Source organism: Chaetura pelagica, unplaced genomic scaffold (genome assembly GCF_000747805.2).
Source record: "Chaetura pelagica isolate M959 unplaced genomic scaffold, ChaPel_1.0 scaffold995, whole genome shotgun sequence".
NCBI classification, from domain to species: domain Eukaryota; kingdom Metazoa; phylum Chordata; class Aves; order Apodiformes; family Apodidae; genus Chaetura; species Chaetura pelagica.
The window spans coordinates 61,481-73,737 of NW_009953385.1; the positions used below are offsets into that span (position 1 = coordinate 61,481).

Consider the following 12,257-nt stretch of genomic DNA (forward strand, 5'->3'; position numbering starts at 1 on the left):
TTTTTTTTTTTTTTTTTTTTTTACCCCTTTTCCCCTTGGTTGCCAGGATCTGGCCCTGGCTGGTGGAGACAGTTGGAGTTTTGGCCGGGAATGTGGCAGGATGGTCCTGGCTGCTGCCAGCTCCCTGCTTTAGCCAGGGATGAGCTCCAGAGAATCCCCAAGGCTGGAAAAGACCTTGAAGATCATCAAGCCCAGCCTATGACCAACACCACCCCAGGGCACCAAGTGCCACCTCCAGCCTTTCCTTGAGCACCTCCAGGGCTGGTGCCTCCAGCACTTCCCTGGGAAGTCCATTCTGAGGAAGTGCTTCCTGATATCCAACCTAAACCTCCCCTGGAGCAGCTTCAGGCCAGGCCCTCTTGTCTTGTTGCTGGTTGCCTGGAGAAAGAGCCCAGTCCCTGCTTGACTAAACCTCCCTTCAGGTGGTTGAAGAGAGTGAGAAGGTCCCTCCTGAGTCTCCTCTTCTCCAGGCTGAACAGCCCCAGCTCCCTCAGCTGGGGGGGCTCATCCCTCTGCTTCCAGGCTCCTCTGGTGCAACCAAGGGGGTTGATGATCTTCCTGGTATTTATTCCCTGGTTTTCCACCTGGGGAGGGGACCTTGGAGCTGGGGCAGCAGAGGCTGAAGTTGTGCTGCTGGGTCCCTCTGGGATGCTCAGCAGATTATGATGATGATGATTTTTCTTCTTGGGGTTTGGTTGTGTCAGACCCAATGTTCTGCCCTTCTTGATGTCTTCAAGGTTTGGATCCCTCCGGGTGGAGGGACCAGGCAGGGAGGAGGAAAACCCTTTGTAGGAGCTGCAGGGGAAGAGCCTGGCTTCATGGTGGTTCCCAAAGCAGCTCTCAGGAGCTGGTGGGGAAGCAGGTGGGAAATAACTCCTCCTCCTTCTCCTCCCTCACCCCGGGTGTCCCACAGCTGCTGCAGATGATGGGTACGACAGCCAGTGCAGCACAGCAGGGAGTCTCAGCATCCTCCCTGGAGACTGGGACACCAGGAGCCATGGAAGACCAGCACTCCCTCAGCATCCACTCCTTCCAGACCCTGGGGCTCCACAACAACAAGGCCAAGTCCATCATCACCAACAAAGTGGCACCCGTGGTCATCACGTAGGTCCTTGGGCGACCCGTGGAGCTCCGGGTCCTCTCTCTTGTTTCTCCCCCATAAGTCTTGGTGGGTTTTAATCTGGGGTTGGTTGTTTTTTGTTTGATTTTTCTGGGGGGTGTTTTCTCCCCTCCCTTCAGGTACAACTGCAGGGAGGAGTTCCAGATCCATGATGACCTGCTGAAGGCCAACTACACGCTGGGACGCATTTCTGAGGCCACCCTGGAGCACTACCTGGTGCAGGTGGGTGGTGGTGGCTCCTTTTGAAGACCCTCCAGAGAGGAACCTACTGGGCTCCCCCAGCCACCCCCCCACCCCTGCTTACTCCTCCCCCGTCTTCTCCCTGGCCCACCTGGTTTTTCACAGGGGCAATATTTCCTGGTCAGGGACGTGCATGGCAAGTTGGATGTGCTGAACACCACGGGCAGCTGCGGGGCCCCCAACTTCCGCCAGGCCAAGGGGGGTTTCTCCGTGTTTGGGATGGGACAGCCCAGCCTCAAGGGCTTCCAGCTGCTCCTGCAGAAGCTCCAGAGGGAAGGCCACAAGGTTGGTTGGTGGGGATTCGGGAGGGGTAAAGGGTAGGGGAGATTCTTGATGGGATTCGACAAGTGCAGAGTCTTGCATCTGGGGAAGAGCATCCCCATGTGCCAGGACAGGTTGGGGGCTGAGCTGCTGGAGAGCAGGGTAGGAGAAAGGGACCTGGGGGTCCTGGTGGGCAGGAGGGTGAGCATGAGCCAGCAATGTGCCCTTGTGGCCAAGAAGGCCAGTGGCATCTGGGGTGGGTTAGAAAGGGGGTGGTTAGTAGGTCAAGGGAGGTTCTCCTCCCCCTCTGTTCTGCCTTGGTGAGGCCACATCTGGAATGTTGTGTCCAGTTCTGGGCCCCTCAGTTCCAGAAGGACAGAGAACTGCTGGAAAGAGTCCAGGGCAGAGCCACAGAGATGATGGAGGGAGGGGAACATCTCCCTGCTGAGGAAAGGCTGAGGGAGCTGGGTCTGTTGGACTTGGAGAAGAGGAGACTGAGGGGCGACCTCATCAGTGGTTACAAATCTGTTCAGGGCAGTGTCAGGAGGACAGAGCCAGGCTTTGTGCAGTGATGTCCAGTGATAGGACAAGGGGCAATGGGTGCAAACTGGAGCAGAGGAGGGTCCATGTGAATGTCAGGAAGAACTTCTTTCCTGTGAGAGTGACAGAGCCCTGGGCCAGGCTGCCCAGAGAGGCTGTGGAGTCTCCTTCTCTGGAGACATTCCAACCCCCCTGGCCACGTTCCTGTGTGATGTGCTCTGGGTGCCCCTGCTCTGGCAGGGGGGTTGGGCTGGGTGAGCTTTCCAGGTCCCTCCCAACCCCATCAGATGCTGTGATTCTGGGCAACCTCTCCCCTTTCTTCTCAGGAGTGTGTCTTCTTCTGTGTCCGTGAGGAGCCCGTGGTCTTCCTGAGGGTGGAGGGGGACTTTGTGTCCTACACCCCCCGGGGCAAGGAGAACCTGCACGAGAACCTGCGGCGGGGCCCGCGGGCAGAGGGGCTGGAGCTGGCCATCCGGAAGGAGGTGAGCTGACACGGGTCCCCGGCTCCACGGGGCTGGGTGGGCAGCCAGCAGGTGTTGATGGTGGTCCCTGTCTCATCATCTCCCCCCCGCAAAGATCCACGACTTTGCCCAGCTGAGCGACAGCACCTACTACGTCTACAATGACCCGGAGCGGCTGCGGGACGAGCCCCACGCTGTGCGGGTGCAGGGCCAGGAGGACATCCAGGTGACCCAGGAGGTCTACTGCAGGCCCATCTTCCTCCTGCCCTCCTACAGGTGATGCCCTTCCTCCTCCTCCTCCATCCATCCTTCTCCTCACCTGGGGCTGGTGGCTCTGCCACCTTTCCCCTTCCCCCCCTCGCCAGCCCCGCGGGTGCTGGTTGGGGAGGGACCAAACCCTTCCTTCCACCGCCCTGTCCTCATCAGGGTTGTCCCCCCATGCCTGGCAGGTACCACCGGCTGCCCCTGCCCGCCGAGGGAGCCCCTCTGGAGGAGCAGTTTGATGCTTTCATCCAGTTCCTCAGGGTGAGCTGGGCAGAAGCTCCCAACGGGGACACCTTGGGTTGGGGTCAGTCACCTCCAGGAGCAGGACCTCCCACCTGGGAGCATCTTCTCCTGCTTTGGGATCAATGCTCCTCACAGAGGATGCCTGTGGTTGGGGTAGAGAAGCCCCATGTTGCAGCTGCTTGTCCCTAACCCTCCCTGGCTGGAGGTGCCCATCTCTCTCCACCTCCCAGCACCTCTTCCCTCAGCGGGTTTGGGAGAAGGGACCTGGGTTCGGTCTGAATTCTACCCTGGGGGTTTTTCATCTCCCAGGACTTGGGGTCATCTCTGGTGGGGACATCTCTGGTGGGTTGGACAGGCCAGCTGAGGAGGGCAGGGGGACATAAGGGACAGATGGCCCCTTGTAGCAAAGAGGAGATGCCACCCACCTCTCCGTGCCCGGGCAGGGCCAGCCCAGCTGGTTCTTCTGGAAATGCCTGTGGTTTCCTCCCCATCTGTCTGTCTCTCCCTCCCAGGAGAGCCCCAGCCTGTGGCTGCGGGACCCCAGCAGGCCCCCTCCAGCCCTGCTCTTTGGCTGCCAGACTGGTGTGGGCAGGACCAACCTGGCCATGACCATGGGGACCCTCCTTCTCCACCACCATCACCACCGAGGAGCCTCCCAGAAGGCTGAGTAAGTGGGAGCAACACCCCCCACCATCCAGGGCTGGGGTGAGGCGGGATGTCCATCCATCCCCATCCCTGGGTTGGTTTCATCTCCCCTTCTCTCCCCCACCAGCCTCCCCCACCTGCCAAAACCCCCCCCCAGGGACAGGCTTCGGGTCATCCAGACCTTCATCGAGATGGTCCCCAAAGGGCAGCAGATCGTTGAGGAGGTAAAGGGGGGGGACTGTGTCAGCAAGACCCCTGGGTGGGGTGTGGAGAAGAGGTTGTTCCTCCTCACCCTGGGCTTTTTCTGCTCACTGCTGGGCAAGGTGGATGGTGCCATTGCCTCCTGCTCGGAGATGCATGACATGAAGGAGGCCATCTACGAGGACAAGAAGAAGCTGGAAGGGATTGGGGAGGACTATCAGATCCAGGTGGGTCCAGCAGAAGCCCACTGGGCTGTGAGCCACCTGTCCCCGGGGTCATTGAGTGAGGGGAACTTATCCCTGATGGAGAGGAATGTCCATTCTGGGAATGGGAAGCTTCCCATGAGCTGGACATTTCCCAGGGACCTGGAACCTGGAAGGTTGTGGAGCTTGCTTTTGGTTTTTCCCAAAAATGAGTTAGGAGCAGCTTGGGATTTGAGGGGATACCCCCATATCCTGGTTCCATCAGCTCTAGAGTTGGAGAATCCATAACATCCTGGTAAAAGTCCTTGGGATCTGGGAGGGATCCTTGTTTGGAGGTTTCCCCATAGGTTTGGTCCCTCAAGGTCCAGTTTTTCCACCTGTAGATGAGGTGGTTTGTTTTTTCCTCCCTGTTTGCTTTGAAAAAGCCATTGGGGTGGTTTTTCCATGCTGGAAAATCGCGGGTTTCCCTCTTGGACTTGGGGAGGGGGCTTCTTGCCAGGTGATGGATGGGATGGATGGATAGATGGGTCCATCTTTGGGGTCTCCAGATCCATCTTTGGGGTCTCCAGATCCATCTTTGGGGTCTCCAGTCAATGTTGGGGTCTCCAGGTCCATCTTTGGGGTTTTAGGTGGCATCCCTGGGACCTCTCTCCCCAGGGATGAAGCTGCTTGAGCATCTCAGGTGGCTTGGGTTGGGGCAGGACCTTGCATTTACCCAACCCAAGGGTCTCCAGATCCATCTTTGGGGTCTCCATGTCCATCTTTGGGGTTTTAGGTCAATGTTGGGGTCTCCAGGTCCATCTTTGGGGTTTTAGGTGGCATCCCTGGGACCTCTCTCCCCAGGGATGAAGCTGCTTGAGCATCTCAGGTGGCTTGGGTTGGGGCAGGACCTTGCATTTACCCAACCCAACTGGACAGTGTATCCCTCTGGGATAGCAACACCCTCCCACTTGGTCCACATGGAACCTCTCCTGGGTGTCTCCTTGGCCCAAAGGGAAGGTTTCATTTGAGCTGAAGTGCAAACTGACATCCGTATGGAAAACTTGGAATGATCCCTTGACAAAAAGAAGAAGAACATCCAAAAAAAACCTGCTCCAGCTGGGGTTTTGTTGGGCTTTTTCCCCACCCTCACCCAGATATCTCACTGGGGTCCCACCTGCCTCTTGCTTCCAGGGCAGCAGCACCAAAGAGTATTTCCTCCAGAGGGCTCTGCAGAGCCTCCAACGCTACTTCTACTTGATTGCCTTCAACTACTACCTTCATGAGCAGGTAAAGAACCCAACTCATCCACCCACCAACACCAACACCCCCCAAAGAAGAAACCAAACCCACCCCAAAACCAACATCCCCCCCCCCCCCCTTTTTGTTTTGTGGGCTCTTCCTTTGGTTGCGGTGGGAGGGGAGGGGTGTCCACCTTGGAGGTTCTCAAGCAAACGTAGGGTTCCTTTTGGGTTTTTTGTTTGGGTGGGATCATGGGTTGTGGCCGGGCAGGGGGTGCCCAGGCTGATGGGACATCCCCCCACCCTCCCAGTACCCCCTGGGCTTTGCCCTCAGCTTCAGCAGGTGGATGTGTCGGCACCCGGAGCTCTACCGGCTGCAGGGGGAGATGAACTCCTCAGAGCTCACCATCACTGGAGAGGTTGTCACCAAGGGGACACGGGTGCTGGTAAGTGACCCCTCCTGCCACCCGGGTGATGGGGCTGGTGGCTCCTCCTCACCCCCTGGGCATGGCAGCTTTGTGGGGTGGCTCACCCTGAGAGAGGTTCGGGGAAGGGAACCCTCGAGAGGTGGTTCCTTGTCACGAGTCTTGGGATCTCAAGTTGAAGTCCCCAGGTCCATCTTTGGGGTTTTAGGACAATATTTGGGTCTTCAGGTCCATCTTGGGGTCTCCAGGTCCATCTTTATGGGTTTAGGACAATGTTGGGGTCTCCAGGTCCATCTTTGTGGGTTTAGGTCCCTGTTTGGGTCTCCAGGTCCATCTTTGTGGTTTTAGGTCCATGTTTGGGTCTCCAGGTCCATCTTTGTGGTTTTAGGACAATCTTTGGGTCTCCAGGTCCAAGTTGAGGTCTCCATTCTATCTTGGGGTCTCCAGGTCTGTGCTGTGGTCCCCAGGTCCATGTTGAGGTCTCCAGGTCTGTGTCCTACTGGCGTCCTTGACCAGGATGGGCGTGTGGCCAGAGACCCCCTGTGCCCATAGATGTGTCCAGTCCTGGAGACCCCAAATACTGGGGTGCTGGAGCACCCAGTTATGTGGCTCTAAGCTGGTAGCCTAGCAGCAGCTTGACCTTCCTTGGTGGGATGAAGGAGGCCAGGGCTGCTGGTGGCTTGCAGCTCCTTTGGTTCTTCTGCAGAACCACCTCCCACCTGTGAAACTCAACCTCAACCTGCTGGTGGTGGGAGGGTTGGGGGAAACTTCTCCTCCAGAGGTTGCGACGTGCTGGGGGAGCCCCCTTTTTCTCTGCAAAGCCTCCTGGGTGGGAAGGGGCATCTTGAGCTGCCCCGACGTGCTGAGCACAGCCAAGGAGATGAGCGTGGCCAACTTCCGACGGGTGCCCAAGATGCCCATCTACGGGACAGCCCAGCCCAGCTCCAAGGTGAGGGGCACCCACCCCCCCCTTTGAGGAATGAGGCAAGGTGGGCCTCTAGACCTCCTTTCACCCTTTTTCCCCACCCCACCTTGTCTTCCCTGAAGACCCTGGGGAAGGTCCTGAGGTACCTGACGGATGCCAAGAGGAACCACACCCGCATCGCCTGGATCAACCTCCGGGAGGAGGTGGTCCTGGAAGGGAACGAGCAGATCTACACCCTGAGAGAACCTGGACACCTGGAGGAGCTGATCCCCGTGCCCACCACCTCTCCCCAGCAGCTGGAGGTGAGTTCCTGCCCACCTCTCCCAGCAGCAGCCCTCCTGGGTGATGTCCCACCAGCTTTGCTGGTCCCTCACCCTTCTGAAAGCCAGGATGGGAAGGGATGTTCCCAAGGGGGGTGGTTTCCAGGTGGGCAGCAGAGGAGCTTGGCTGCAGGGTGGTCTACGTGGAGGAGGTGCCCAGAGTGGTGTGGGAGGTGGTGGAAGTGTTGGTGGGGACTGGGGTGGTGGGCAGGAGGAGTGGCTGGGACCTGGCGTGGGGTGGTTGAGAGGGAGCGTCTCAAGGAGCTGATGATAACCTTGAAAAAACCCAAAGAGGAGCAGCTCTGATGGTGTCTCCACCCATGGCAGAAGCTCGAAGCGACCCTAAAGGGCGACCTGCTGAAGTGCCAGAAGTGGCTGGAGGTCCACCTGGAGGCAGAGAAGCAGATGAAGATGTTCAAGAGCTGCCTGACCACCCAGGAGATATTCAGCCAGCAGAGGAACACCTACCAGGGGCTGACCTACCGCCGCATCCCCATCCCCGACTTCTGCTCCCCCAAGGAGCAGGTACCTGGGGATGGGTTGGTGCCACCACCTCCTTCCTGGGACACCACCAGCCCCGGGATGAGGGTGGTGTGCTCAGAATCAGCGTTGGGATGCCTGCTGGGGGAGGGAGGGATCCCTTGGGAGATGCCACGTGGGAGACCTCGGGTGCTTTCATCCAGCTGGTGATGGAGGAGAAGCTCCTGCGTTGGAGGAGTTGGGAATTTGATTCAGCCTGCTGGACAAAGAGGGGTGGGGAGATCCCATGGTGGGGGAAGAGAGGTGGACTACACCCACCTGAGAAGAAAACCCACCACAGCAACAAACCCTTGGCTTTGCTCCTGGCAGGACTTTGACCGGCTGCTGGAGGTGATGAAGAGCACCCTGGCTGAGGACTCCCAGGCAGCTTTTGTCTTCAACTGCTCCAGTGGCCGGGGCAGGACCACCACGGCCATGGTCATTGCTGTCCTCACCCTCTGGCACTTCAACGTGGGTGCTGGGCCCTCCCCAGGGGTGGTGGGGCTGGAGCAGGGGGTGCTTGCAGCACACGGGGACCCCCACGGTGTGGGGTCTTTGTTGGAGCCTGTCTGGAGCTCCAAGAGAAGTGTGGGTGCATCCCTGGTGGGTCTTGATCCTGTTCCTCAGAGCTCCCACCCCAGGAGGGAAGGGTTGAGGCTCCTCCACCCCTTTCAGGGCAGGTGGGGTCTCAGTTTGGGGCTTCGCTGCCCGTGCAGAGGGGAAGTGGAGGATAACTGAGGTCCTGGTGGGTGGAGCTGGGAGGGGTCTGCACCTTCTTCTCAGTTCTTGGTGCAGTCCCTAATGCCTTGGTCCTTTCTGGCCACCCCAGGGCATGCCTGAGATGAGTGAGGAGGAGATTGTGAGTGTTCCTGATGCCAAGTACACCAAAGGGGAGTTTGAGGTGAGTCCTGGGCATGGTCCTCTCCTGGACGTGGACGTAGCAATCGGGTCCAGGTGAGAGGAGGTGAAGCTCCTTGCTGCTTCTACCCATGCTCCAGGTGGTGATGAAGGTGGTGCAGCTCCTGCCTGATGGTCACAGGATGAAGAAGGAAGTGGACATGGCCCTGGACACGGTCAGTGAGACCATGACCCCAATGCACTATCACCTGCGGGAGATCATCATCTGCACCTTCCGGCAGGTGAGCTGCTCCTCCTGCCCCTCAGCAGGGAGCCCCCTGCCTCTGGGGGGGCAGGGCGGGCCCTGGGGCTGCTCCAGCTGGCTGGGTTCTTGGGAGGAAGCTCTGCTGTGGCACCAGAGAGGTGTCCAGGCTCTACTGGGCATGGTCACCCAGGGTTGTCCTGTGTCCTCACCAGCATCCTGCCCGTCTGGTGCCATCCCACATCCTGCACCCTCCTGCATCCCACATGCCCCCTGGTGGCCTCCTGCACCCCAGCCCACGTGCCACCTGTCCAGTGCCATCCTGCATCCTACCCAGTGTCCTGCCATCCTGCATCCCACAGCATCCCACATCCCACCTGGCTGGTGCCATCCCACTTCCCACTCACCATCCTCCTTCCCACCCACCATCCCACTTCCCACCCAGCATCCTGCCACCCCCATATCCCACTGTATCCCCCACCCTCCTGCATCCCACCCATCATCCTGCCACCCAGTATCCCACCCCATCCCACATCCCACCCATCACCCTTTGTCCCCATATCCCTCACCATCCCACCCATCATCCTGCCACCCTGTATCCCCCAACATCCAGCATCCCACCCATCATCCTTCCTCCCTGTATCCCCCATCATCCCACATCCCACCCATTATCCTGCCACCCTGTATCCCCCACCATCCCACCCATCATCCTACCACACCCCATCCCATCCCAGTCATCGTCCTGCCACCCTATATCCCTCACCATCCCACATCCCACCACCCTGTATCCCAGTGTATCCCCCATCATCCTGCATCCCACCCATCATCCTGCCACCCAGTATCCCACCCCATCCCACATCCCACCCATCACCCTTTGTCCCCATATCCCTCACCATCCCACCCATCATCCTGCCACCCTGTATCCCCCAACATCCAGCATCCCACCCATCATCCTTCCTCCCTGTATCCCCCATCATCCCACATCCCACCCATTATCCTGCCACCCTGTATCCCCCACCATCCCACCCATCATCCTACCACCCCATCCCACATCCCAGTCATCGTCCTGCCACCCTATATCCCTCACCATCCCACATCCCACCACCCTGTATCCCAGTGTATCCCCCATCATCCTGCACCCCACCCATCATCCTGCCACCCAGTATCCCACCCCATCCCACATCCCACCCATCACCCTTTGTCCCCATATCCCTCACCATCCCACCCATCATCCTGCCACCCTGAGGAGATGATTTGTAGGGTGAGGATAGAAATCCATGAAAAAGAATGGGATGGAGGAGGACAAGGGATGGAGGAGGACAAGGGATGAGGGGATGGAGGAGGACAAGGGATGAGGGGATGGAGGAGGACAAGGGATGAGGGGATGAAGGGATGGAGGAGGAGAAGGGGTGAGGGGATGGAGAAGGTGAAGGGATGAGGGGATGGAGAAGGGATGAGGGGATGGAGAAGGGATGAGGGGATGGAGGAGGAGAAGGGATGAGGGGGTGAAGGAGAAGGGGGGATGGAGGAGGAGAAGGAATGAGGGGATGAAGGAGCTGCTGGAGCCTGGAATTGCTGGACATTGGGATGGTCTACACGGTGGGATTGGTGGTGGGATTTGGGTTCTGCTGGTTGGCTGTTTATTCCCTGTTTGTTTCTGGATTCCTGGAAGGGGCATCATTGCAGGGCTCACCTGGGCTTGAAAGAACAGCTCTGAGAAGAAAATCTAGATAATAATAGAGATAATCGTGCAATAACAGGAGGTTTGGTGGCCACCAGCAGGGTGCTGGGTGGCTTCTCTGGTGGTGGAGGCTGAAGGTGACCAGTAGATGCTGGAAGGGGATGTTTGGTTTTTTTTTTCCCTGGGAAATGCTTTGCAGTCCAGGAACTTGTGGTTTGGGGTGTGGTTTGTACCTGGGCACCTACCTATTCCTGGTTCCTGGGCACATTCCCACCACATGTTTAGCAACCCCTCACTTATCTTAGAGGTCTGTGTGGTGATGGGGAAGTTGCTCAGATGCTGGGAAGCAGAAGATCATGAGAACTTCCCCCTCACGGGATGAGGAGCAGTGACCCTGGAGGATGCCACTGGGATGTTCTCCCCAAGGCAGGTGCCACTTCTTCCACCCTGATTTGTTCCTCCTTCCAGGGGAAGTCAGGCAAGGATGAGAAGGAGAAGTGGACCCTGCAGCTGAGGAGCCTGCAGTACCTGGAGCGCTACATTTACCTGATCCTCTTCAACTCCTACCTGCACCTGGAGAAGAAGGACTCCTGGCAAAGGCCCTTCAGCCTCTGGATGCGTGAGGTGAGGCCCATCCTGCCTGAGCTACCCCCCAAAAAAACCCCTCACTCCACCTCTTTGCAGGGCTCTGGGAAGCAGAACCTTGTTTTGATGGTCTACGTGGTCTTTGGACGGTTGTTGGGACATCAAATCTGGTTCCTTCTCTCCCAGGGAGCTCCCTGGATAGCTTTTTGGGACACTGGAACAGGTTGAGCTGGTTTTTAGTGGGAGATGTGTGTGCTGGGAGCAAGGGGGGGGACGACTGGTTTGAATGGAGCATCCCAAAATGGTGCATCTTGAATGGTGCATCCCAAATCCTGCATCCCAAATCCTGCCTCCTGGATGGTGCATCCCAAATCCTGGGCTTGAAATGTTGCATCCCAAGTGCTGCTGCACCTTCAGTGGAGCATCCTGAGTGTTGCTGCCCCCTCAGAGCTGCCTGGCTTGACATCTGCTCCCCTTTTGCTGGAGGTGGCGGGGGGGGGTTCATACACCCAACCTGTGGATCCAAGGATCCCTTCATCCCCCAAATGCCCCTTCCTGCTGCACCATCCCAAGGGTTTTAGCCAAACCCAAGGTGCTGTTTGAGGCCTTTTGGTGCCCAAGCCACCCAAAACCTTGGGATTGCTGTATCCAGCAGCAAGGAAGAACCTTGGGAACTGTGTCAACTGGAGCTGGAGGAGAACTGAGGGGGGTGAGGGGGGTATTGATGCTGGGACCCTTCCCCTGGGAGATGACAAAAATCATTCCTGGGGGGAAGGGGGAGTTTGGGGGAGCTCAATCTCCTTTCTCCCTTTGCTTTCAGGTGGCAGCAGTGGCTGGGATCTACGAGATCCTGAACCAGTTGGGTTTCCCAGAGCTGGAGACCCTGGAGGGCAAGTCCCTGTGCACCCTGCGGGGTCGGTGGCAGGCACAGGGGGTCACCTCCCGCGGGGACTTCGGGTAGGGTGGGGGGGGAAAAGAAGCAAAAAAAGACTGTTTTCCCAAAAAAACCCCACACCTGAGGGTGTGGGTGGGGGGGGGCAAAGCCCCCCCAGCTGCCTTAGAAGGGGGGGGATCCTGAGGTTTCACATACAGAACAAGCATACTGCTGCTGAAGAAAGTCGTCTATACAATTGCAGGTGGGGTGCAACGACATTATCTGAGGGATGGCAGAGGATATGGTGCTCACCTGTAGAATCATAGAATTATTTTGTTTGGGAAAGGCCTTTAGGATCATCAACTGGTAACCTAGCACACTGTCACGTCTACCATCCTACTATTCAGTGCTAGTCCCTGATCGTATGATCA

General features: G+C 58.0%; 1 protein-coding gene across 1 annotated transcript; it reads left to right on the forward strand.

Annotated features, from left to right (window-relative positions):
* The first annotated feature begins 922 nt into the window (after positions 1–922).
* PALD1 (phosphatase domain containing, paladin 1) lies at positions 923–11,913 on the forward strand. The gene is made up of 19 exons (XM_009998204.1): positions 923–1,104; positions 1,240–1,342; positions 1,466–1,645; positions 2,488–2,643; positions 2,738–2,898; positions 3,072–3,147; positions 3,642–3,796; positions 3,902–3,998; positions 4,098–4,202; positions 5,352–5,447; positions 5,710–5,858; positions 6,670–6,772; positions 6,871–7,050; positions 7,396–7,593; positions 7,918–8,058; positions 8,417–8,488; positions 8,586–8,726; positions 10,836–10,991; positions 11,773–11,913. Exons 1-19 carry the CDS (start codon positions 923–925, stop codon positions 11,911–11,913), a joined length of 2,592 nt encoding a protein of 863 aa, XP_009996506.1.
* The last annotated feature ends 344 nt before the right edge of the window (positions 11,914–12,257 follow it).